Genomic DNA, 23,810 nt, shown 5'->3' with positions numbered 1-23,810 from the left:
AATTGTTCTCTCCTTCCACCATTAAAACAAAGCTCTAAACAATAAATAAATCAATAAATAAATGAAATAATCAATGTCATATCTACATTTGGAGGTTTTTTTAGACAGGGTCTACTATGTAACCCTGGCTGGTCTGTAACCTTCTACATAGACCAAGCTGACCTTGAACACATAAATAATCTACCTGCCTCTTCCTCCTTAATGCTTAGAAGTGTACACCACCACTCTGTCTGCATGCTTAGATATTAACTAATTCATGCATTCTCCCAAATATTCTACTAGAAGGCCATTCTAATGAAACATGCACTCACTGGTCATAACCAAAACCTGGAAACTACCTAAATCTCCATCAACAGGACAAAGGACAGTTGTTACCAGCATAATACTCTATAGTAACAAGAATGAACTAATAAAACGATAGGTAACAATATAGTTTATTCTCAGGAACAAAATATTGAACAAACAAGACACAAAAGAATACATTCTGAGCCAGGCATGGTGATGCAAACCTTTAATACCAGCACTGGGGAGGCAGAGGCAGGCAGATCTCTGGCAGCCTTTTTGTATTTCATATGAAGTATAAAAACAAAACTTGTTAAGAGATTTGGGGGAGGGGAAGCTTATGGAATGGGTACTTCTGACACAAGTTACACATCTGTGCTCATTTTACAAACTCAGCAAGCTGCACAATTAAAATATGAGCAATTTTGTGACTAGATGTATCACTGCAATACCTTTAAGACTTTGTCTTTGAATTACTCAGAGTTTAGTTAGTAGAACTAATATGTTATGTGTTGCTTTCTTCTGTTTGAATGCAGCTGAAAAATGAAATATACCATGCCACAGACAAAAATCTCCCAATAAAGGATCATAATAATAAAATATTTATCATTTTATTACACATAGTAAAATGATAATTTTTATTTTATCATAATAAGCACATAATAAAAGGACTTCTCTCCACTGTCTTCTGGAGTCTGGAAATATCTGAGTATTCTCACAGGAAAGTGCCTTTAGGGATAAAGGGTCATGATCTTGTTCATAGTGTCATTTTCCAGGAATGCTTTTGTGAAACATACTGCATAGGAATGAGGATATCTGGATTCTTTAAAAAAAAAAAAAAAAAGGCCTAGATGGTTTAGCAGATAAACTGGTTGTCATGCAAGCCTGATGACCTCAGTGACACACCAAGACACACACTATAGGCACACACACAATAATAATAATATAATAATAGTCTCCTTCAAATTATCAGTCTTTGAATTTTTACGAGTAGGTAGTTCACTCTTGAGAGGAATAATTGTTCCTTAATTTTTACTTAAGAGTATCTTCTTTGGCAAATGTTCACCACTTACATGGCAACATTTGACTATGCTGGGACAATTCATTTATTCCCATGACAGTAACTGGTAGTGTCAGGGCAGTCCAGGAAGTCCACCCCTTTGCCTGACCTGAGGCATATGCTTTCTTCTCCAGGAAATGGGGCTTACCTGTAATCTCTTTTCAAGGAATTGTTTTCCACCTTCCAAACCATACGAATGTTCATAAGGATAACTCCAATCTCGAATCAAAAACATTAATGTCTACATACAGAAAAAAAAAAAATACAAATCACTTCTTACAAAATTCTGTTTACTGAAAACTTCCTTCCACAAATAACCTTAATAGTGAGTAGCCCAGTGGGTAGAACACATTCTTGAGGTCCTGGGACCAATCCCCAGCACCAAAAATTTCAAAGCAAAAATGGTTACAATAACCAAATGATTAGCACACACTCATCATAGTTATAATCAGTGGCCCACCTAAAGCAACTTCCCAACCCTTGTACCAACCAATCATCTCCTTGAGAACCTAATACCCAAAGCCAAACATGAACAATAGGTACATAATTTTAAATCAACCTGTATAACCACAACAACTACTACTAGATGACTAATTCTACATTGGTTATATATTTGGTTTTAAAGAGACCATTTTCACAAATGTTTTATCCATACAAGGTTTAATTTCTTGGCACTAACAATTTGACCCAGATAATTACTTGTACATGACTGCCTTTTGCATTACAGTAAAGTATTTCTTCCTCTACATTACATGCCAGTAGCATTACCCTCCCCTCAAAAACTATGACAATCAAAAATATCCCCAGAAGCTTGCATATGTCTCCTAGGTGGATAAATTATTCTAGATTAGAAATATTGGTATAATCCAAATATAGTATATTTAACCCATATATACAAAAGGAAGCCATGATCTGTCCAATAGTTTCATAAAAGTGATTGCTTAAAACAGAAGTGTCAGATAAAAATGAGACAAAATTAACATAAACCCACTAATATTATAATCACTATCAAAGCCACAACACAGGAAGAACCCTACCCACCAACAGGCAACCTCAGTAATCATTCTTTCCCATGCACTGCAGTCCACAGTATGGATAGCAGCTTGCAAATTAGCTATTTCAAAAAAATAAACCAACCAAACTTTTCCATATGAAATGAAGAATAGAGGGGAGACTAACTTCAACTTGTAGTACATCACAAAAAAAAAAAAAAAAAAAAAAAAAAAAAGGAAACCTATAAAAGTTTCTAACAGTTTATTACCTGGTATAAAATAAATCTGGCATACTGTCTTAAATTCTCTACTGTCTTAAGTTCTGGAACTAAATAGCATCCAATTAAAAGAAGCACCCTTCACCGGGTGTTAAGTATTGCAAACTAATCTAGTCATTCTTTTTGTTTCCTATCCTGTTGGGCTTTAACTATTAGTAAGCTGATGATGATATGCCAGTAGTTCCTTTTGACTCTAGTGTGAAATGAGTTTGTAATGTCCTTGGGGCTTGAAGCTTCTCATAGTAGGTTTTTAAAGTGTTAAAACACTTACCTGAAATGGCTTCTGGTAGATCTCTTCCATTGCAAGTCTTCCATACTCTGTAAATAACTATCAAACCAAGTTATTTAAAACAATGCTGCCGAGGAGCCTAAAAGAAGTCATTTATAACACTGTCTTCATCAAAGTAGTAGATGTCAACAAAACTATCTGTATTAGTCTAGTAGTAGATGTCAGTCTTTATTCTTATCTGAAAATCAGGTATTTTATTGGCTAATGAATCAAGTATATCAGAAATGCCCTCTAGTTGAGCAACCAACACACAAAACATTTAAAGCTATATAAAATTCAAAATATTATAGACTTCTAAACATGAATTTACAACAAAGAAAGAATTAGGCTTTAATACTTTGGCATATATTCTCTAAGACATATTTGCAAAAGACGAAAGATTTATATGATCTGAAGAGAAACCAGAGTATCTAAGACATACTTGTAAGTGTTGAAGATCATCTTCTTGAATATTCTGGGATAAATTATATACCTGTTAAAATAAAATTTTTCTGTTTTTATCAATGCTGTAATGAGTAAAAAAAAAATCCCTTCTAAATTGGAAGGTTATTTTAGACCTCAGCACAAATTATTCATTTAGCCACTATTTTAGCCAGTGACATATGGAAAGCACTTCTTATTAAAAAGGAAGCAGTAAATTCATGTGTATATATACTCAGGGCCTAAGTGTATTAAGTTCTTTCTTTTCCTCTTTCTTGGTCTCTTCAATGTTTTGTCATTGTCATTTTAAAAAGACAAGCTGAAACCAGCTGTGAGGATGCACTCCTGAAATTCCAACATTTGGGAGATAGGGGCAGAAGAATCAGATGGAGTCAAAGGCCACCCTGAGCTACACAGTGAGTTCGGGAGTGAAGGGAGTGGGAGGGTGATCAAGATTATTTCACTCATTATCTAAGTTGGTGAATAAGAGAGGCAAAATTTTTAGAAAAATATATTTCTTCTAGGTACAGAATATATATATTCATTCAATAGGTTCTGAGTTTTTGGTTGTTTGGTTCTGTTTTACATTTTTAAAAAGGATTTCCCTACTTAGCCCAGACTGACCTCAAACTTTTATAATTCTCCTGCCTTTGTCTCCCATGTGCTAAGATTTCAGAGTGCTGCAATTATTGGCATGCATCCTCACACACGGCATGGTCTCTTTTTACTTGAATTGATGAGTCTAAGAAACATGCAATTTTTACCAGGTCATAGAAACTAGTAAAAGGAACAGTAGGTGGCACCATTGTCCTTTTTGAGAATTTTCTGGAGGCTTCCCAAGGCACAGAGCAGAACTAACAGCGGCTGCACTCTGTTCTCAGAGAGGACAAATTGGAGAGGGTTTGCTGGGTCCAGTCCTTTCATGACAGAACTCAGCATCAGTAAATGCAGCCATTCCAGAAAGAACAATTTGTTCTAACAACATATAGGTGATAATCTAGGTAAACTTGAGCAGTCAAGAGTAAACACCAAAAGGGGATGCTTAGTCACTGGTTAATCCCAACAAGGTATCTAAAATATAAAAAGCTAACAACATAACCAATTTATTCTTATTCATGTGGACCTAACCTTTTTAGAACACAAGTGTAGATCCTTTTCTGTAAGGGGTAGACTATAAGAACTAAGATTGGCACTTGTTATCTTAGATCATTGGGTCTTTATATATATATATATATATATAGAGAGAGAGAGAGAGAGAGAGAGTCTTGTGCTCAGTAAATCCTAAGAATCTGTTGAAAAAGTAAACAAGATCAATGTGTCATCTGTCTACCATCCCAAAAGAAAAAAAAATGTTTTCATCTCTTGCTATGTAGCCCAGGATGGCCTCTTACTAGCTCTTGTTATGTAGCTCACACCCTAACTAAGCTCACCAAGTGCTGAGGGGTTACAGAAGTGTACCACCATGCCTGGAAGCCACAATTTATTTAAGGAAGAAAACATTTCCAAGGTCTGTAAAAAGTAATACTGAGGGCTGGAATGTAGCTCAGTGGGAGAGCATTTGCTGGTAAACATGACACCACAAATTTAATCCCCATTACCATCCCCCTCACAAAAGAATATATATATCTTATTATTATATGCATTATCTCATTTAGATTTCATCTATTTTAATATACAACTACATATGAGATAGGCAGGATAAGTAAAATCCTCATTTTATACTCAAGAAAATACGTGAGTCGTCTAAATTGTCCAAAACCAAATCTCCTGTCATCAAAAAGTTATATAACAAAGGATAGCAACAAAGTTTAGGATAGAGAGCTCCTTCATTATAATTTCAGAAAGGCAAGCCTTAGCATTAGCTAACTAAAATGAGGGGCTAAAATGTGAAATGCAACTAGAAAAAGATGATTTCTGCCACCTCTCAGGATCTACTGTCATGCTATTTGGCAGAGAAAAAAGAACAAAAACTAAAGATTTCTGAAGGTCCTCAAGAGTATGGCTTAATGAGTGGCGACAGAGATCCTTGGCTGTAACAGGAACTAGGCTGAAAAAAAACTCTCTTTTTGCACACAGATACCTAGTCTTCTTCCCACTCAGGTGCTTCAAGTTATGGAAAAGGAGGAAAGGAACTAAATGAGACTGCTTATGTTTCAGACATTACTAGAAATCATCACAGAAGTTTTAAGATGTTCTGACAGTTTTGCCTATGAACTACCACTACTAAGGACAATCTTATCATATTCAGATATCCTTCCTGATACACTATCACCAGCAGGATTTAAGAAACCATACTTCCATCATTAATATTCGAGCCATGGAGTTATCAACCACAAATGATCCCAAAAAAGACAAGGAATGAAAATGATGCATGTCAACTTAACACTCTAGATTATACAGAGATAACTTAGTTAAGAAAAGAGAACCTGTACAATTAGAGTGTGGGTGATACATGGGACAGTATCCCTTTCTACACCAAACCAATGCTATAAATTTCTAATTATCACTTGGGTTTCTAAATTAAATATTAATTCTTGATAGGCAGTGGTGGCACACACCTTTGATCCCAGCACTCAGGAGACAGAAGCAGGAATATCTCTGAGTTCAAGGCCAGCCTGGTATACAAAGTGAGTTCCAGAACAGCCAGGGCTACACAAAGAAACCCTATCTCAAAAAACCTAAATTTAAAAAAAAAAAATATTCTTATATTTTTATTTCCTTTAGTTCAAATAATCAAGAACTGTCAAAGATACCAAATAGAAAGCTAGGTTGCTATTTAATTATTTGGTGTTTTGTTTTGTTTTGTTCTTTTTGGTTTTTGTTAAGAAATCATATGACTGATTTTAATGACAAATATTATCCAATAACTTTTCCTCTCACGATTTATTTTTTAATGTAAGTACATATACCATATGCACACTAAGTGCCCATGGAGACCAAGAGAGAACTTTTCCATCAAAAAGAGAACTATACAAGCTCAAACCAGACAGAATCCCAGCACGGAGAGCGGACTAGGCAGAAAGTCCCACCTCAGGTAAAGGGCTACTGACAATTCACAGCACTGGGAGAAGGGAGAGGCAGCTCTCTTTAAGGGTGTGGCCTCTGCCAGAAGTCAAGCTGCAGTGGATCGACACATACCCAATACACCAGCCGCACAAACTGGGTGCAATGGTTTGTTCATTTTTTAAAATGAAGACACGGTTGGGAGGTGGGGAGGATCTGGGAAGAGTTGGGAGAAGGGAGTAAATTGATCAAAATACACTGAAATTGCCAAAGAACTAATTAAAAAATTGTTCTATGATGATAAAAAATAAAACACAGGTGACTCACTTCACCCTTTCTATTTGAAGTATTTAATTCTACACCATGATCCAGAAAAGCACACACAGCAATGTAAATAACTAATAAAGAGTATAACCAGCTCTCTCTAACTTCTCACCCACTTTTCTTTGATCAAAAGCATTTTGCTTTTGGTAGGATTTGCACAGGTAGGATTGAATGAACTTATTTATCACAGCACACACTCTCACCTGGACAGAGCTGGTCATAGTGCTCAGAGCAAACACTGTTGCACAGTCTTTAATGGTTGACTGGCTATCAAAGGCACCCTGGGTATCCATTAGCAGCACAGCCACCTAGGAATTTGTAAGTTTAAAATACTTAGTAAAACAATCACCAAAAGTGCCTTAAAAAAATTATACATTAAATAATAAAGTTCAAAACAGTAATTAAATCAAATAAAGTATATTTTATACATTTTAACACACTAATTACTGAAGTACCTGACATTAGTAGTTTTGTGGTGTTTTAAAATTTAATACCAGAAATTTGCTCATGAAAAAAAATAAAGAAAATATCAAGTATAAGTAGAATTTTACTTTCGTTCCATTAGGTCTGTCAATCACAAACACTTCATTCCAAACTTGTATGCCTGTTGTTTCTCTTTCACAACCGCCTCTCCATGTAAAACCAGTTAATGGCTCGTTGTTTCCACCAATCCAACTTTGAGAATCCTGTTAAAATCAAGGATAAATGTAAAACAACAACAACAAAATTAGGACCTGAAATCTTTAAGTCACCCATTCCACATTTTACAGAGGAAAAAGATAAAACACCCTGTCTAGCATCACTCAAACAGTTGAATCCTGTGCAGAACCCTAGTCTCCTCCAATCAGGGTTCCGAGCTTCCACTCTGGACTTCTAGCTGAGTGGGATTACACACACACACACACACACACACACACACACACACACACACACACACACACACACACACACACACACACACACACACCACCTTTGGAGAAGCTCTTCTGTGTTTACAGATCATAAAAATACAAGAACTAGTTTTTTTTTTATTATCTTGTTGTACAAAACAGTAAAACCAAGTTCCAGATAGCAGGATATAAAAACAGTAGCCCTCTCCTAGAATAGTATATACAAAACACTTCACACTGCTAGGATTGTCCTTTAAAAATAACCAAAAGTCGGGTGTTGGTGGCTCGAGCCTTTGACCCCAGCACTCAGGAGACAGAGGGAGGCGAATCTCTGTGAGTTTGAGGCCAGCCTGGTCTACAGAGCGAGTGCCAGGATAGGCTCCAAAGCTACACAGAGAAACCCTGTCTCAAAAAACAAAACAAAACAAACAAACAAAAAAAGATTTATTTTTAAGCTGATTCTAGCAATCTGGTTGGGGGGGGGCAGGGAAGCCTTTTTATGAAACAAAGTGGTATCTGAACCCAAATTATTCTCCCTATAAGATAGTGTTAAATAGGCATAAACATCTTTCTTTTATTTAAAATATTTTTCCATACACTATATTCTGATTATAGTTTCTCCTCTCCAAATCTCCCAGATCTTCTCCACCTCCCTACCCATCTGATTCCACACCTTCTTTCTCTCTTTAGAAAACAAACAGGCAAACACAAACTATAATTTAAAAGAAAGGAAAGAAAACAACAGGAAAAACAGCAGAAAGACATTTTGTGTGCAAGGAAATTAGCATTGAGTCTTTATCTATTAGATGCCTAAATATCCATGATGAAAGGGTGTGCCTTCCTGGCAACTGCTTTAAAACTGTCCAGGAAACACACACACAAAGGAAATAGCTAAAACACCACCATCAGTGTCTACAGGTCATTTGGGCTCATAATATTATTCTCTTTTATTTTGAGGTATGTTTGAGAATTTTTCTGTAATAAAATCTCTGGGGGTTGGAAATTTAGCTTAATAGTTGAACATCTGCCTAATAAGCCTAAGGCCCTGGATTTGATCCTTATCACCAGTGTGTTTGGGAGATACGGGTGTAGGGGGACAGGGGAGGTGTAGGGGGTGTCAGTGTGGGTGGGTTAGTGGGTAATATCTTTTAACTCAAGTTACAGGCCCACGACTACTGTAATTACATAGTATGGAACTGGGGTATAGTCCAATGAGAGAGCACTTGCCTCTATACTAAAGGCCTTGCCTAGGTTCAATATCCTCCACCCTAAATAAATATTATAAACACAGTATACCACAATGTAATATGTTGAGAATGTTAACTATGTGATGTAAATGACCAACTCTGCCATATGTCAAGATGCCTACATTTTAAAGTCTACATATCCTTTATTTAAAGCATCTCAAAGAAAATCTTTGTTTCAGAAATCTTTTTTTTTTTTTTTTTTTTTTTTTTTTTGAGACAGGGTTTCTCTGTGTAACCCTGGTTTTCCTGGAACTAGTTCTGTAAACCAGGCTGGCCTCGAATCCAGAGATTCTCCTGCTTCTCAAGTGCTGGGATTAATGGCGTGCACCATTATCACCCCGTTTAGAAATATTTCTAATAAATTTGAATCTCTAATCCAAAACAGATTACATGACCCAAGTTAGGGGTGGAGATATATTTAAGACAAGATCAATGAGGGATGATGTAATTTATGAAGGCACATACAAGGTAGACAAACACAGCAACCTAAACATCATCTATGTCAAAACACAGCCTGGAGCTTGGAATTTACTATTCTAAAAAGTTCCACTCCCAATAGGCTGCCAATGTTACACACTGTAAGATTCACAAAGCTCCCTTTACAGGGTTAGAAACTGAATGATGCCCCTAGACAAACGTGGTCTGGCCCTACTCTATAGTTCAGATATTCTAAGTTGGACCCTCTGAATCACTTTGTCCATGTCACTTATTTTCACAAGAAATGTCTCTACCTTCTGAAAAGCTATCTATGGCTTACTCACTACCTGTAGGGCCATCTGGAGATTTGCTGCCTAACAAAACATCTTTCACTTTTCCAAACTCTGCTACCAATATTCCATAGATCCCAACACAAACAATATATACACTTTCCTGTCTCTAACACACCACTATGATCAGACAAACCCTACATATATACTGTTTAGCTTCTCTATACATACTTTTCCTGCCTACACTCAAAAACTTTTTGGCACTGTGGAAGAATAAAATTATTTAAGAAACTACTGTTCATTCTCCCACAATGTCAAAGTAAGTATCTGGTATTGGATAGGTTCTTTTTTCCAATGTCTAACCTACACAGATAAGTTAGAAGATTGTTCTCAGAGAATCTGTTTTTATTCAATACATGATCTGTTTCTATGTCTCTTTCCTATATGAGAATGTACACTCATGAAAGCTGAAGTTTTGCTTCATTCTGCCTGGCTTACAAGGAAGCACTAACAATTGTTCTATTCCTAGAAATAAGGACAAAGACAGTTAAAAATTAAATTTCAAAAGACAACAAAAATTGGCCTGGCAGTAGTGGCGCATGCCTTGAGAGCACTCTCAGCACTCGGGAGGCAGAGGCAGATGGAAAGAATGAACAAACGAAACACTGGCTTCCAGAGCCTATAAGACAAGGAAATGGGTTAATACTTCAGAGTTTCTAAGCTGAAAACTAGAAAGATGGCAACTGCTACAAACAATGTGATTGAGCTTAATGCCACTGAACTGTTCACTTGAAAATGGTTAACACAGTAGATTTTATGCTATGGGTACTGCTTAAAAAAAAAAAAAAAAAAAAGACAATAGAAAAGAGAAAAAGCATCCCAAGGGCTGCTAGAATGGAAAGGGGAAAGAGTCCCAGTTACTGAGTTGATGTCGGACATGGGGATTTGACTTCCATCTTGCAATGGACTTTTAGTTTCAGCCTCATTTGTAAAAGCCAAAGTCTTTACAAATCCTTACAAGAAAAAAGGTCAAACTCAAAATTACAACTTTTTCCTTGAACAAAAAACTGAGTTCACAAGCAAAATACCACCCCAAAAACAAGAGACCAAGAACTGCCCACAGCTGAGTTCCCTAGCAGGAACAGAACTATACTGAATTACGGAAGTCGAGAGGCAGACCCCATACTTGTAGGCTTTGCTCACAGAACTCCAAAGTTCTCAAGGTACAGTTGGAAGAAGAAGAAAAAAAAAATTTTTTTAATTCACTAGAGGGAAAATGATTGTTTTTAATTACATATACCCAGAACAGTCCTTGTGACAGAGACCTGCCCTTATGGGCAAACTAACCTAGCAGAGATTTATGTGGAACTGGGAAGGTACAATTAGCCATTTTTAGCCCCCTCTATCCTCTTGTCTAGGGTTAAGGAGTGGAACTAGGGGATAAGAAGCGAAGGACACAGCACTCTAATCACAGCCTTTAGGAACTGGAATAGGAGAATCAATGAACATTCAAGGCCAGGCTGGGGTACATAGCAAGACCCTATCTCAAAAAATTTTAAATAAATAAAATGAAAATCAAATTAATAAAGGTCATAGCCAGTCATCATCATCATTTCAAAAGGTACCAAAAAGGCCTTTGACAAGGGCCTACATCCGCTCATAAGAGCCTCAAAGAACCTAGAAATAGAAAGAAAAACTCCTATGTAATAAAGCCCACACATAAAACAAACCTGTAGCCAAATTATACTAAATTAGGGGAAAAGTAAAGCATTTCTTCTAAAATCAAAATTGGACAAGTGCCCCCTACCTCCTTTCTTATTCAATACAGCCCTTGAGCAGTAAGCTTAATCTGTAAGAGAAAGGGTCACAGATGAAAAGGAAGAAATCAAGTCATTCCCACTTGTAGACAATATGCTTTTGTACTTAAAAGACCCTGAAGACTACCAGGAAACTCTTAGTATTGATGAATACCTTCAATAAAATAGCCTGATGCAAAATCAACATAAGCAGCTTTTCACACAATGACAAATATGCGGAGAAACAATCAGAAAGACAATAGCTTAAAAAAAATTAATAAATCTAACCAAAGAAGTAAAATACCTCTACAATAAAAACTTGTAAACACTGAAGAAAGAAATTGAAGATGACATTAGGAGACAGAAAGATCCTGCTCAGAGATTAGCATAAGATAGCAAAATTCAAAATAATCATCAGACTCAATGTAGTCATCATAAAAATCCTAATGATAGGAAAGAATACCAAGGACAGATGACTAGGATTGTGTAAAATTAAAGAGCTTCTAAACCACAGAGGAAACAGTAAAATGAAAAAACACTCTTCAAACAAAAAGTAGAGTTTTAAGGAAACCCAAGACAATGGAAGAGAGCCAAGAAAATTAAAGCATATAGCCCACAGCTAGAGAGCATTACACAGCGGCCTCCTTCCAGCTAGATTAACAAAAACTTCACACTAAAACCCGAAATCTCTGAAATTTCACACCTGGCTTTCAGATATCCAAAGTTAAAATACTATATGACAAGGGTCCCATAATTTTTTTTATATTACCCAAAAAGGCAATAAATACATTCTGAAGTTTAAAGACAGAAGAATATTTCAAATGCTACAATGAAAGAATATTTTCCAACAAGTCATAATTTCAAATCAAAAGAGCACTGACAACACTTTACTAAGGACATCCAACAATGTTTTGTAAGCTTCTCTATTTCATCCATTCCTAACTTCTATAACTTCAGCAATGCATAACAAAACATATGGAAGGCTGGAAAATTAATTCCAGTTCCAAAATCAAAATCTCAGAGACGGAAGGGAAGAACATGGCCCAGAGGCCACTTAACATCAGCATCTAATCTCCTTAGTTTGTATTTGGGGGAGAGGAGAGAAACTAACACTAAGATAACTTACTTCATTTTCAAAGAAGGTGATTCATACAAGCAGCAGACTAAAAATTATTAAGGTGATTGCAAATCTCCATTAACAGATTAATAAGTAAGCAAAATACATTTTAATCATGTTGTGAAACATCACAAACGCTGCGTGCATATGTATGAATGCACCTAACTTATCCACAGGATGACTTCCTTCACTAGAGTTCGAAACCAGAAAGGAACAGATAGGAAGAGGTTCAGAACAGTAGTTACTTTGGGATGGTGGTTGTGAAAGCATACATACATGTACAAAGTTTTGTCAAGCTGTACACTGTACATTTATGTATCTTTCAGCTTGTAAGTCATACTTAAATTTTAAGGAATACATATTTATCTGAACCATTAATAGGGAAAAATTAAAATTCTACACATATTTTTTGAAAGGGGAAAAAATTAACCATTTCCCATTACCACCACCAATTCTGTCTCTGGTTGCATAATTTAATTCTTCTTCTATAACTCACTACACATTAAAGTGACAGTCATGTCTCGTTTACCTACATTCCCTAGGAAAAGCATGACCCACAACTAAAATCAGTATGTTATCAACAAAATAAAAAAATAAGACACTGCCTAGTGTAATCAATCTCTGATTAACAAAATAAGGTGACTACTATCAGGCATTCCATTATATATGAAACATTCCAACTGACAGTTAAGAAAGCCAGTTCAACTTAGAAGCTAGCCACTGAGTAGGTATGCAAACCTTCTACAGACCCTCCTGCAGTAAAGGGGGAGCTCACTCCTGTGGTTCTGAACACAGAATATATGAGAGCTGTCTCTCCCTCTAGACAGTCACTGATTACCCAGAGATGCAGATATGTTGTGTGGGGTGTAAGTTTTTATTATTTCTAGACAAGTTATCTAAGTCTTCCCCTCACTCCACTTACTACCTCTGACCTATTTAGAATCAAAGGTATTTGAAGTTCACAGCTCAAAGAGGTATACTATTTTAAAAAAAAGTTAATTTAAGCCAGGCGTTGGTGGTGCATGCCTTTAATCCCAGCACACAGGAGGCAGAGGCAAGCGGATCTCTGTGAGTTTGAGGCCAGAGCAGGTCTACAGAGCAAGTTCCAGGATAGGTTCCAAAGCACACATAGAAATCCTGTCTTGAAAAAAACAAAAAGTTAATTTAAGGAATTAGAGAACCTCAAAATAAGAAGATCTTTATTGCCTTGAAATGAACAGAGTTAAAACAAAACAAAACAAGATAGGACTATGGCATTACTCATATATGTCAGTACTTCAGAAATAAGCCTTAAGTGGAAAACTTTAAAATATAACAACTTTTTTAATTGGCTAAACACATAAAATACTGTTCACTAATATGAACTACAATCTTGATACTAAGGTACATTTAAGAGATTCCTATGAAAATAATTTACTGCAATGGTTCCAGGAAAAACCAATGTTTAGCTTCTCTCTTATTCAAGACAGATGAACTAGAACAATAAGCAGTCAGACAGGTGTTTAGATAATTGCATAATTCAGCTAAGTGCTATTTCTAGTGTCTTCATGTAGCTTCTGAATGTAGCTTTTCCCTGCAAAGCAACTCCATCTTAATGCCCTACTCCAGAATTTCACAATACCTTCTCTTCTTGCTTCCTATCCAATTCCCCTTCCCTCTGCTCAACTTTTAGCTATTAAACAAGCATTCTGATTTAAAGTGAATCATTACATCCATTTTCTTAAGAAAAAAAGTCAAAGGCAGGGAGGAAAAAAATAAAACTCTCATACTGTCTAAAAGTGAGAAGGTGTAGAGGAGGGAAATGCACCTATTAAACCATGTCTACTAAAAACATTTTTGGTAGAAGCTAGTGATTCATAATTTTAAAAAGCACCTTTCCTAGAGTGAACTAGCTAAAAACAAACAAGAGCGCTATTAATAAAAATACCTGAACCATCAAAGTAGGGAAAGGTACATAAGAGCCTCAGAAGCAAAGGAAGGCCTCTTACGGAAAGATCAGCCACGAATATAGCAACATTCAAGAAACAGCATGACATACTCTTCAAAACAAACAAACACACAAAAACTATAATATTACAGTATATTTGATTTACAGGAAGAGATGGGGCTCAGACAACATGGAAGCCACTCTGAAGAGCTGAATTTACTCACTACAAGTAACAATCTGAAGACTACGGATATACTTGTACAAAGGTCTCTAATCATCTTCTGCACTTACTGTTCATGGCCAAAAAGGAAAATATGTAAAGAAATAACAAAGGCAGGAAGTGCACAACACCTCAGTGATCTTTCAGGGTATACTCAGATATTTTGGACATAGCTAGAAATTAAAAATACAATTTCGGCCTCTGTCTTTTCTTCTTTTATGTTGGTTGGCAATTTTTAGTATTTGTTGGGGTCAATTTAAAAGACGCTATTCACCTTGTTATACATATATCTAAGCATAAAGTCCAGGAGAAATGATTTCCCTTTACGAAAAGCTCCTGCCACAGAGACCACGACTATGTTAAGATCCCGTATGTGCTCCTGTAGTAGTATCTGCTCCAAGGCCTCTTCATCAAGCTCAAAGTTATGGTCATCTTCATGAGCAAGAACAATCTGCACTGGGCATGGTTTCTTCATAACCTCATCTGAGTTTACTAGGTCATCATCTTCAAAATCCTCACCTAGAATTTAAAAAAAAAAAAAACAAAAAACATTACTTTAATCCCAACATTACCAACTTTTCCTTAAGGGTCTGACCTAAAGCAAAATTTGAAATACTCTCTCTGTAGAATGTTTGAGAACAGTTTTACATATGTGTATATGTATATGTATATGTATATGTATATGTATATGTATATGTATATGTATAACATTCAAGCTCCTTTGGACTTTCCAATCCTTCTATAACAGGGCAAATACTATCAATCAGATTTCCCATTTTATACAGAGATCCAGAAGCATCTACACTAGGTCCTCTATCTCTGCTGAATTGACTGACCCACTAACAGTGAGCAACAGCTGCTCTCCAGCACTGCAGCACTCTGCAAACACTTCTCAGACACGGGCAAAAATCAGCTTCACCTCATACTTTAGAGTTCAACTCTCCTTTAATCCATCACCTAGAAAATGACTTCACAGCACAAAGATTAAAGCATATAGATTTTAGTGATTTTCATTCTGGAATTTGAAATGTAAAGTTACGACTCTAGGGAGTGTCCAAACGTGACCCAATAAAGCTAACAAGTCCCAAATTTTCCAAGTAAGGCTTACATAAGCTCCCTTGCCAAAGCAAAGTACACAGGACTGTTTTAGTGGAGAAAAACAGCCACTGAGATGCCAGGTGCCATTGTCCACTGGACTTTTTCCTCAAACACCATAGCCACAACTTTAAGAATATGTAGCTTCTATGAACAACTGGACTGTTCCTTTGTTCACTACCACACACCACGATAAGGTAACTTTTGCAGAAAAATAACTACAGAAAATGTAAACTGAGACAACTGCCCAAAGATTAGTTTTCTGTTCTTTAAAATACTAAAAGTATCTAATAACTCTTCATATGTACCTTGCTCAGTTTCTCTACCAACCTCCTGATGCCATGTAGCAATTAGGTTAACACTGAGACCTTATCAACGTTCCTACATCAAAAACTATAAGCCACACTCCCTTAAGCCTGTCCACTAAGTGTCAATTTCCACTCTAAGGAGACCTCTGATACTTACTGTGTTCCATGCAATGACTCTAACTTAGTAGAACATATTAGTCAACAACACATTTCCCACATAGACACCATCCACAGATCAGCGCTTCTATCTATATTAAGGATTTCTTTTTTTTTTTTTGGTAAAGATTTTATTTATTTATTATGTATACAACATTCTGCTTCCATGTATATCTGCACACCAGAAGAGGGCACCAGATCTCACAGCGGATGGTTGTGAGCCACCATGTGGTTGCTGGGAATTGAACTCAGGACCTCTAGAAGAGCAGTCAGTGCTCTTAACCTCTGAGCTATCTCTCCAGCCCTATTAAGGATTTCTTAACAGAAAGAAACATCTAGCTTATCTGATTTGCCTCCTGGTCATATCGAAAGGCACCTTTAACACTATACACCTAAATCAACATCATTTCAAAATGTGCTTTGAGTGGTGATAATGCACTACAGAGAACAAGCGAGTCTGCAGAAGTAAAAGCAATCAACATTTAATTAAAGAGGGCATTATCATTTCCTGTTTCAATAACATTTGGCTGAGCCCATTAGGATATTTGAATTCACAAAAGTTAGCTTTTCAAGACAGGTACAGACAGCTAAAAATCCCAAGAAACCATTAGGAAAGACCAGATAAGTGCCAAAACAGTATGCAAATTGTGTGATTAAGTTTCCAAGCTTAATTAGAGGTTAACACCAGCAGGAGAATGTAAAATTTCCATATTGACATGAGAGCTTCCCTGTGCCTATTTCTCATCTGTAAATAAATGGCAACCACATGTTTCCCTCATAAGGTTGTCATCAGCGTTAAATGGAACTTAAGTAGTGTGGTACACAGTAAGCACTATGGGTGTTTGCTCCTAAGGTAAAAGTCATTTAAAATACTCCAACAGGAACTTTTACACTTTGAAATGCCAAAACACTGTAGTGACTTTCACTCAATCTGTGTCTACACACTAACACACCACATATACTGTTGTGACTTTCACTCAATCTGTGTCTACATACTACTATCACCACATACTTGTTGCTGAGGCATAAATCTGGGTCCATCCTTAACATACACCCTTTTCCCTTGGCCTTTAATAAGGCCTGTCCCTCCCACCATCCTTTATCTCATGTATGTCATATTTACATCTTATTGGTCTACATCAGAAACACACGTGATCCCCTCCCTAAAATCCAACCTTGACCAGAAGACTAAATACATCTCTATATCTGCTCATTACTCTCATTAAAATCTGTCTTACAAGCTGCCCATCTCTCTATTGTCATGTGATGCAGCTCTCCCCTCTGTAAGCCAAGCCAGTCTTCCTTCAGTCTTCACACAGGTAAGGTCTGTCTAGTCTTGATACTCCTCTGCATGGAGTATCATACACTCTTCTCCATGTTAACCCCTAATCAATTCATAGTACCCAAGTTTCAACTTAAATGTCATTTCCAAGAATTAAAAAAAAAATCCCCTAAGGCCCCTAATTAAATGTAATGTTCCTATACTCTGTTAATTTTAATATATCTTTTGAATATTTACATATATGTATCCCCTCCTAAACAGCTAAAATACTGATAAACTCTCACTGTACTTTAACCAAAGAAAACTTAAAACAATAAAAAAGAAAATTCTTAGTTTCCTTGTCATAGGCACCAGAGTGCTGAGATCAAGCCTCTGCTTCCCTCTCATCCATCCTACAACACTGCTGTCCATCCCCAAAGGCCCAGCCCTCTGGCCTTCCTGGCGTCCCTTCAGCAAACAGACCTGCTTCTCACCTTAGAATCTTATCCTGTACAGAAGCTCCCTCTGTATAGAATGCTGACCTTAGAAATTTACACCTCCTTCCAGGTTAACAACAGTTATCTCCTTAGTGTGGTCTTTCACTCACTCAAAGTTACAGATTCCTCCCAGTCACTTTGAAACAGTGCCCCGCCCCCATAGTCCTTTTCTAAAATAACATTTGCATGTGTACCTCCTGGGAATGTGTGCATCACCACTCATCCTGTTGACTAGCTGTCTCCTAACACCTAGGAGAGTACCTGATATGAGATTCAAGGCCAGGGAGGTGGCTCAGTGAGTAAACGCACTTGGTGCACAAACCTGACAGCCTGAGTTCAACCCCAGAACCCACAGAAGTAAGCACAAGCCAACTTCACCACAGTTCTTCTGACTTCCACATGCATGCAAGCAAAGGTTAACTGTGTGAACTCATGCTAGCTTGCTCTGGTTCTCCAGTGCACTCTCTCTCTCTCTCTCTCTCTCTCTCTCTCTCTCTCTCTCTCTCTCTCTCTCTCTCTCTCTCTCTCTCTCTTCTCTCTCTCTCTCACACACACACACACCACCTGTCTTATTTAATTCTTAAAAAATGGCTGCCAGAGATTCAGAGCAAGGAAAGGAATAGGCAGAGCAGAGGGATGTTTTAGGGTGTGAAACAATAATTGTGAATGCACTCATTACATGTTTACAAATTGATTAACTTTAAAAATGTTAATTAAAATGTACAGCTCTAAGAGTGGATTCTAATGTGAAGTATCCATCCTGGATAATAATACATCAGCGAAGGTTAATGTAATAAATGAACTACTGTAACACAGAATGTCGGTATAAGGAGGAGGCATTTAGAAACTGTACTTTCTACTCAGTTTTGCTTGAACTTAAAATTGCTCTAAGAAATAAAATCTACTTTAAAAGATACCTACCTTTTTACTCTTAAGTCTACCAAATATATCTATTCACATGGATTCCAATAGCAAAATGCATTAGTTCAGAGACGACCTATCTCTATCACCAACTATAAGTTAATTATAAGGCAATAAAAATATGTTCCCAATCTGTATTAAGATAAAATGCTGCTAATGTTAGCTGTATTATACCAACCCAAACCTAAATTACAGAAATAGAACAGAGTACTCTTTTCAGAGACAATGGAAGTATCTTTTAGGTTATTCAAATTTCAAACACAATGTTAAAACAACTTTTATAAAATAAAGCTAAGTCTGCTTAGTTCATTGAAAACATTAGTTATCTGACAAAAGCAAGTACTTTAAAGTCTGGTCTTTAGACCTTAACATTTACATTCCATGTTCAAATTTAAGGATATCACGTAAGTATTCAAGAGCTCATTCTATTGCTTTTTTTTTTTTTTTTTTTTTTTTTTGTCTTTCAAGACATGGTTTTTCTGTGTAGCTTTGGAGCCTGTCCTGGAACTAGCTCTTGTAGACCAAGCTGGTCTCGAACTCCAGAGATCCACCTGCCTCTAGTGCATGCTTCTTAAAACTTCCAAGAGATTATACCTTGGAACCCCTATTTCTAGGAACATGCTATAAAGGAATAAACAAAGGATAAACAAAGGTGTTAACAAATATGTACAAGTTTGTTTTCCAGTGTTATTTCTAGTAGTACAAAATTAATAGAGTGTCTCAAAACTGGAAAATGGACCAACTTCTAGCCACAAATGACATATTAGGTAGCCTAAAATACATATACACTATTAAAAATTAAAAATGGTTAAGATCTTTTGTTATCTTTAAGTGTTTGTGTGTGTTAGTACTGTGTGGGTATGTGCTTGTCAGTGCAAGAGCCTGCAGAGGCCAATGGCGTTAGATCCCCTGGAGTTGAGTTATCTGTATTTCTGGGACACATGAAGTGGTGCTGGGAACTGAACAGATGAACTGAACAGAGTTTAACTGATGAACTCCTCCCCAGCCCCTTAGGATAATTTAAAAATCAGCATAACATAGTGAGGAAAAAGCAGATAAAGTGGTAGGAACCGGCCCCAATTCTTCTTTTGCGTTTGTTTGCTTTTGGTCTGCTTTTTTTTTTAATGATTTATTTATTTTTATCTTATCTGCATTGGTGTTTTGCCCGCATGTATGTATGTCTGGATGAAGGTGTGGGATCCCCTGGAAGTAGAATTCCAGACAGTTATGAGCTGCTATGTGGGTGCTGGGAATTGAACCTATGTCCTCTGGAAGAGCAGCCAGTGCTCTTAACCACTGAACCAACTGGCTAGCCCTCTTGTGCTTTGCTGTTTTGTAAACTGTAAGTAACTGGGCACATAAGGAACTGGAAATACGAAGTCACTAATAGTGTGAGACAGTCACTCTGCACAAACAGCAATCAACAAAAAGGCATCTCTCTTCCAAACCCTGGCCAGCATGGCAACACAAAACAGCAATCCCTAAGAAAGACACTCATAAAGTGAGCACTATATGCTCATTTCCAATCCCTTAGGTAGGAACAATTTCCTAACTACAGTGTAGAACTGAGCACAAGCAAATCTGAGTCGGCAAGTACTAAAGCAGTGGGAATCTGTAAGGTGGAGGGAGCACTAGAGACAAAGCAACCAGAAGCCTTTGGGCAAGGGCAACTACCTCACAGGTGCAGGAGAACATGTCTCTATATAAGGCCCAACTGAAGTAGTTGTGGGTGTGACACATCAAACCTCAGGCTAAAACACTAGAAAAGTCCTGAGTCAGAATTAAGGACTTTGTCCTTAAATACAATCCTATCTAAACAAAGTCCAAACAAACCCTAAAAACAGGACTTGAAAAGATAAGTAGGGTGCAGTTTTGAAATATAGTATAGGGGCTGGGGAATCAGCCAGAGTTCAGATCCACTGCACCAATGCAAAAGAGGCCCAGAACATGGGATAGGCCTGAAATCCTAGCCTGAGGAGCAGGAACCAGAAGGATTCCTGGGGCTTTCTGGCCAGTGGGACTATTCAAATCGCTGAGTTCCAGGCTCATACATACATGTCCACACGTTAACACACACAAAAGAAATTTAATACAAACAATGAGGAAGGTCCTTCTCAGTTTTTTTTAATATACAACACCAAGAATGAACCCTAATTTATCAATTCTGAATGATCATAAAGTATCAGAGGCTAATTTTTATCACAACAAAAATTGAGTGAAACTCCAGACTCTATAATGCTTAATATAATATGACCAGTCTTGTCTCAAAGATCTTGTCTCAAAAAATAAGATGGAGAAGAAACTGAGAAAAATACCCATTATCAGCCTCTGGTCTCCAAACACATACATGCACACATATACACACCTACACCAAATACATACCCAGACACATGCAAAAGAAATGTAGTATAAACACAAAATCCTTGCCACACAATCATCAGAGTCTGGATTTCTGGCACCCACAAAAAAAACCACCAGGCACACATCTATAATCCTAGCACTGGGTGAGCAGTAGCAAGATCCTATCCAGCCAGACAAACTGGTGAGCTCCGGGTTCAGTAAGAGACCCTATCTCAAAAATAAATAGCAACTAAGGAAGACATATCAACCACTGGTCTCTGTGTGTTCGCTCATGCTCTTGTGCACACGTGTGAGTGTGCACACACACCCATGTGTGAGCACACATACATAAACATACTACATCAACAGAAATAAAAGAAAAATCTAAAACTGAATAATATAATATTCACTGAATAGACAAAAGGAACGGAAAGCAGCAAAGTCTGAAAACATCTGAAGACATTCTCTAACCTGAGTAGCAAGAGTCAAAAAAGAATGAAGGACAAACTAAGTCTCAGAGAAGTGTGGCACAGCATCCAACGTGTAACTATGAGTCCCAAAAGGAGGACAGAGCTGAAAAATAATTTTAAAAGCAATGAACATTTTCTTCAATTTTTGGATTTTTTTTTTTTACTTTGTTATCTTAGTATTTTAAAAACAGAAACGGTAAGTCTCAAATGTCAAACTGTTTAAAAGTAAACCAACTGTCACTCTGGAAATGTGCAGTGCTATTTTAAACTTTGAAAAATAAGAAATGAAAGAGCAGAAGTTATCTTCCAGCCTTGGACAATCATCTCAGCACAGCATAGCTCTAAAGAACAAGATGGCCCATCGGGAGGTAGTGTGGCTCTCTAGGTCAGTGCAATCGCCAGTCATTTCTATGAAAACCAACAGGTTGATCATGATGATGATACGATGCCTATCAGCAAATGCAAGGAACCAAAAGCAAAAAACCCAAACAGAACCAAAGCAGTAATGATTCAGGCACACTTTAATCTGCAATCTATAAAAAGCTTAAATACTGGGAGGCAAGCTCTCAAAGGAGTATGTTTTTAGTGCAAAGTATGAGAGACGAGTGCCATTAAAGATAAACTGAGGAGTTTTCCAGTGATATTACCTAGATGTTAAAAGGGAATTACTTTTTTACTATTTGAGAGTAACACAACAAAATATAATTTCTCATGAAGTGAATGCATTATGCTAAACTACAATACCAAGCTACAATGCCAAGCAAAAAAGAACAATGAATGCTTTCAAAGAAAACTTATCTGAATTACTAGACTCTCACTAAAAGGAATTCATCAATAAAGTACTTTCAAAGTGAGGGAGAAAAGCCTGGTCTACAAATCAAGTTCCAGGATAGCCAGAGCTGTTACAGAGAAACCCTGTCTCAAAAAACAAACAAGCAAAAGGGGGAATCAAACATTTAAAGGAAATGTTTGTTGACTGATGGTTACTACAAAGTTTTAGAACACTAACAAGAAAAATAATAACCAGTTAATAATTAAGAAATAATGCTAAAATTTTGGAATAATGTAGTCAGTCCTCTGAAGCTGCTCATCGACCAAGGAAAGGGTATCTCCTAAGTTTGTTTTATTCTATCTATTCCTGGAAGAGCTATAAAAGACACATGGCACCTCCATCAGACTAGCCAATTCAGTTGAGAAAATTCCTTTAAAAAACTGCAGTAGTACTAAAAACATAATCATTATTCAATATGCCGAATACTGAATATTTTTCCAATTATCACTTTCAAATTAAATTACATGTAACACAGAATAAAATAGATTTCCTAAAAGAAACCCATCTAGAAACAATACACCTACAGGAACTAACAATCAGACTTAAGCCTGTTATTTGTTAGCCGAGGGGAGAGAGAGATGGCTTGCAGGTCTGAACACTGTCTGCTCTTCCAGAGGAGCCAGGTTAGCGGTAACTCCAGTTCCAGGTGATCTGACTGTCGACACCCTCTCCTGGCTTCCACAGACATCAGGTACAAAAGTGGTGCATGGACACACATTCAGACAAAACACCCATACACATAAAAGCAAAGATTTTTTTTAAAGACAAAAAAAATGAAATTCACTAACAGTTGGCTGACTAAAAGAAGGTACTCACTAGTATGAAAGACTAAACAGAGTCAGCTTTAAGATCAAATCCACTGAATGCCTTCAAAGAAAAAGCTAGGTACAGATGGCTTCAGTTAATTATGCCAAACTTCCAAGAAATAAAACCAATTCTATAGACTCTTCTAGGAGAGAAGGAAAAGGAATTCTTTCCAGTACACTTCATGAAGCCAAAATTATTACTGATATCAAAACCAGACAAAGACAATAGAAAACAAAATTATAAACCATATCCCTCATAAGTAGACATCAGAATCTAATACTCAGAATACACAGAAACTCTTACTCAACTAAAAATTATTTTTAAATATACATTTCTTTTTTTTATACATAACATTTCTACCACACAATTTAAAGAAGATACACAAATAGTAAACTGAAACACAATGCTATTAAGTGTTAAGGAAGTATAAATTCTTTAACCACAGCAAAATACTACTGCATACCAGCTAGCATTACCAGACAACAGAATACAGCTAAATACCTGTCAGCAATCATACCTACCCCTACGTAGCTAGAAGTGAGAACATAAGACAACAAAAGACTTAAACACA

General features: G+C 36.8%; 1 protein-coding gene across 2 annotated transcripts in view; it reads right to left on the bottom strand.

Moving 5' to 3' along the window:
• The window catches only part of Atl2 (atlastin GTPase 2), a 42,809-nt gene that overhangs the window by 9,533 nt on the left and 9,466 nt on the right, over window positions 1–23,810 (bottom strand). For both annotated transcript variants that reach the window (XM_027426030.2, XM_027426031.2), the window contains exons 2-7: window positions 14,827–15,071; window positions 7,200–7,334; window positions 6,852–6,956; window positions 3,323–3,373; window positions 2,884–2,940; window positions 1,491–1,583 (exon numbers count right to left, since the gene is read on the bottom strand). In XM_027426030.2, coding sequence (XP_027281831.1) covers window positions 1,491–1,583; window positions 2,884–2,940; window positions 3,323–3,373; window positions 6,852–6,956; window positions 7,200–7,334; window positions 14,827–15,071 — 686 coding nt within the window. The remainder of the gene's footprint in view (window positions 1–1,490; window positions 1,584–2,883; window positions 2,941–3,322; window positions 3,374–6,851; window positions 6,957–7,199; window positions 7,335–14,826; window positions 15,072–23,810) is intronic.

This window comes from Cricetulus griseus, chromosome 7 (assembly GCF_003668045.3).
Source record: "Cricetulus griseus strain 17A/GY chromosome 7, alternate assembly CriGri-PICRH-1.0, whole genome shotgun sequence".
Taxonomy (NCBI): domain Eukaryota; kingdom Metazoa; phylum Chordata; class Mammalia; order Rodentia; family Cricetidae; genus Cricetulus; species Cricetulus griseus.
Note: the sequence above shows the minus strand (reverse complement) of the source record. Positions and strands in the feature narration are given on the sequence as shown.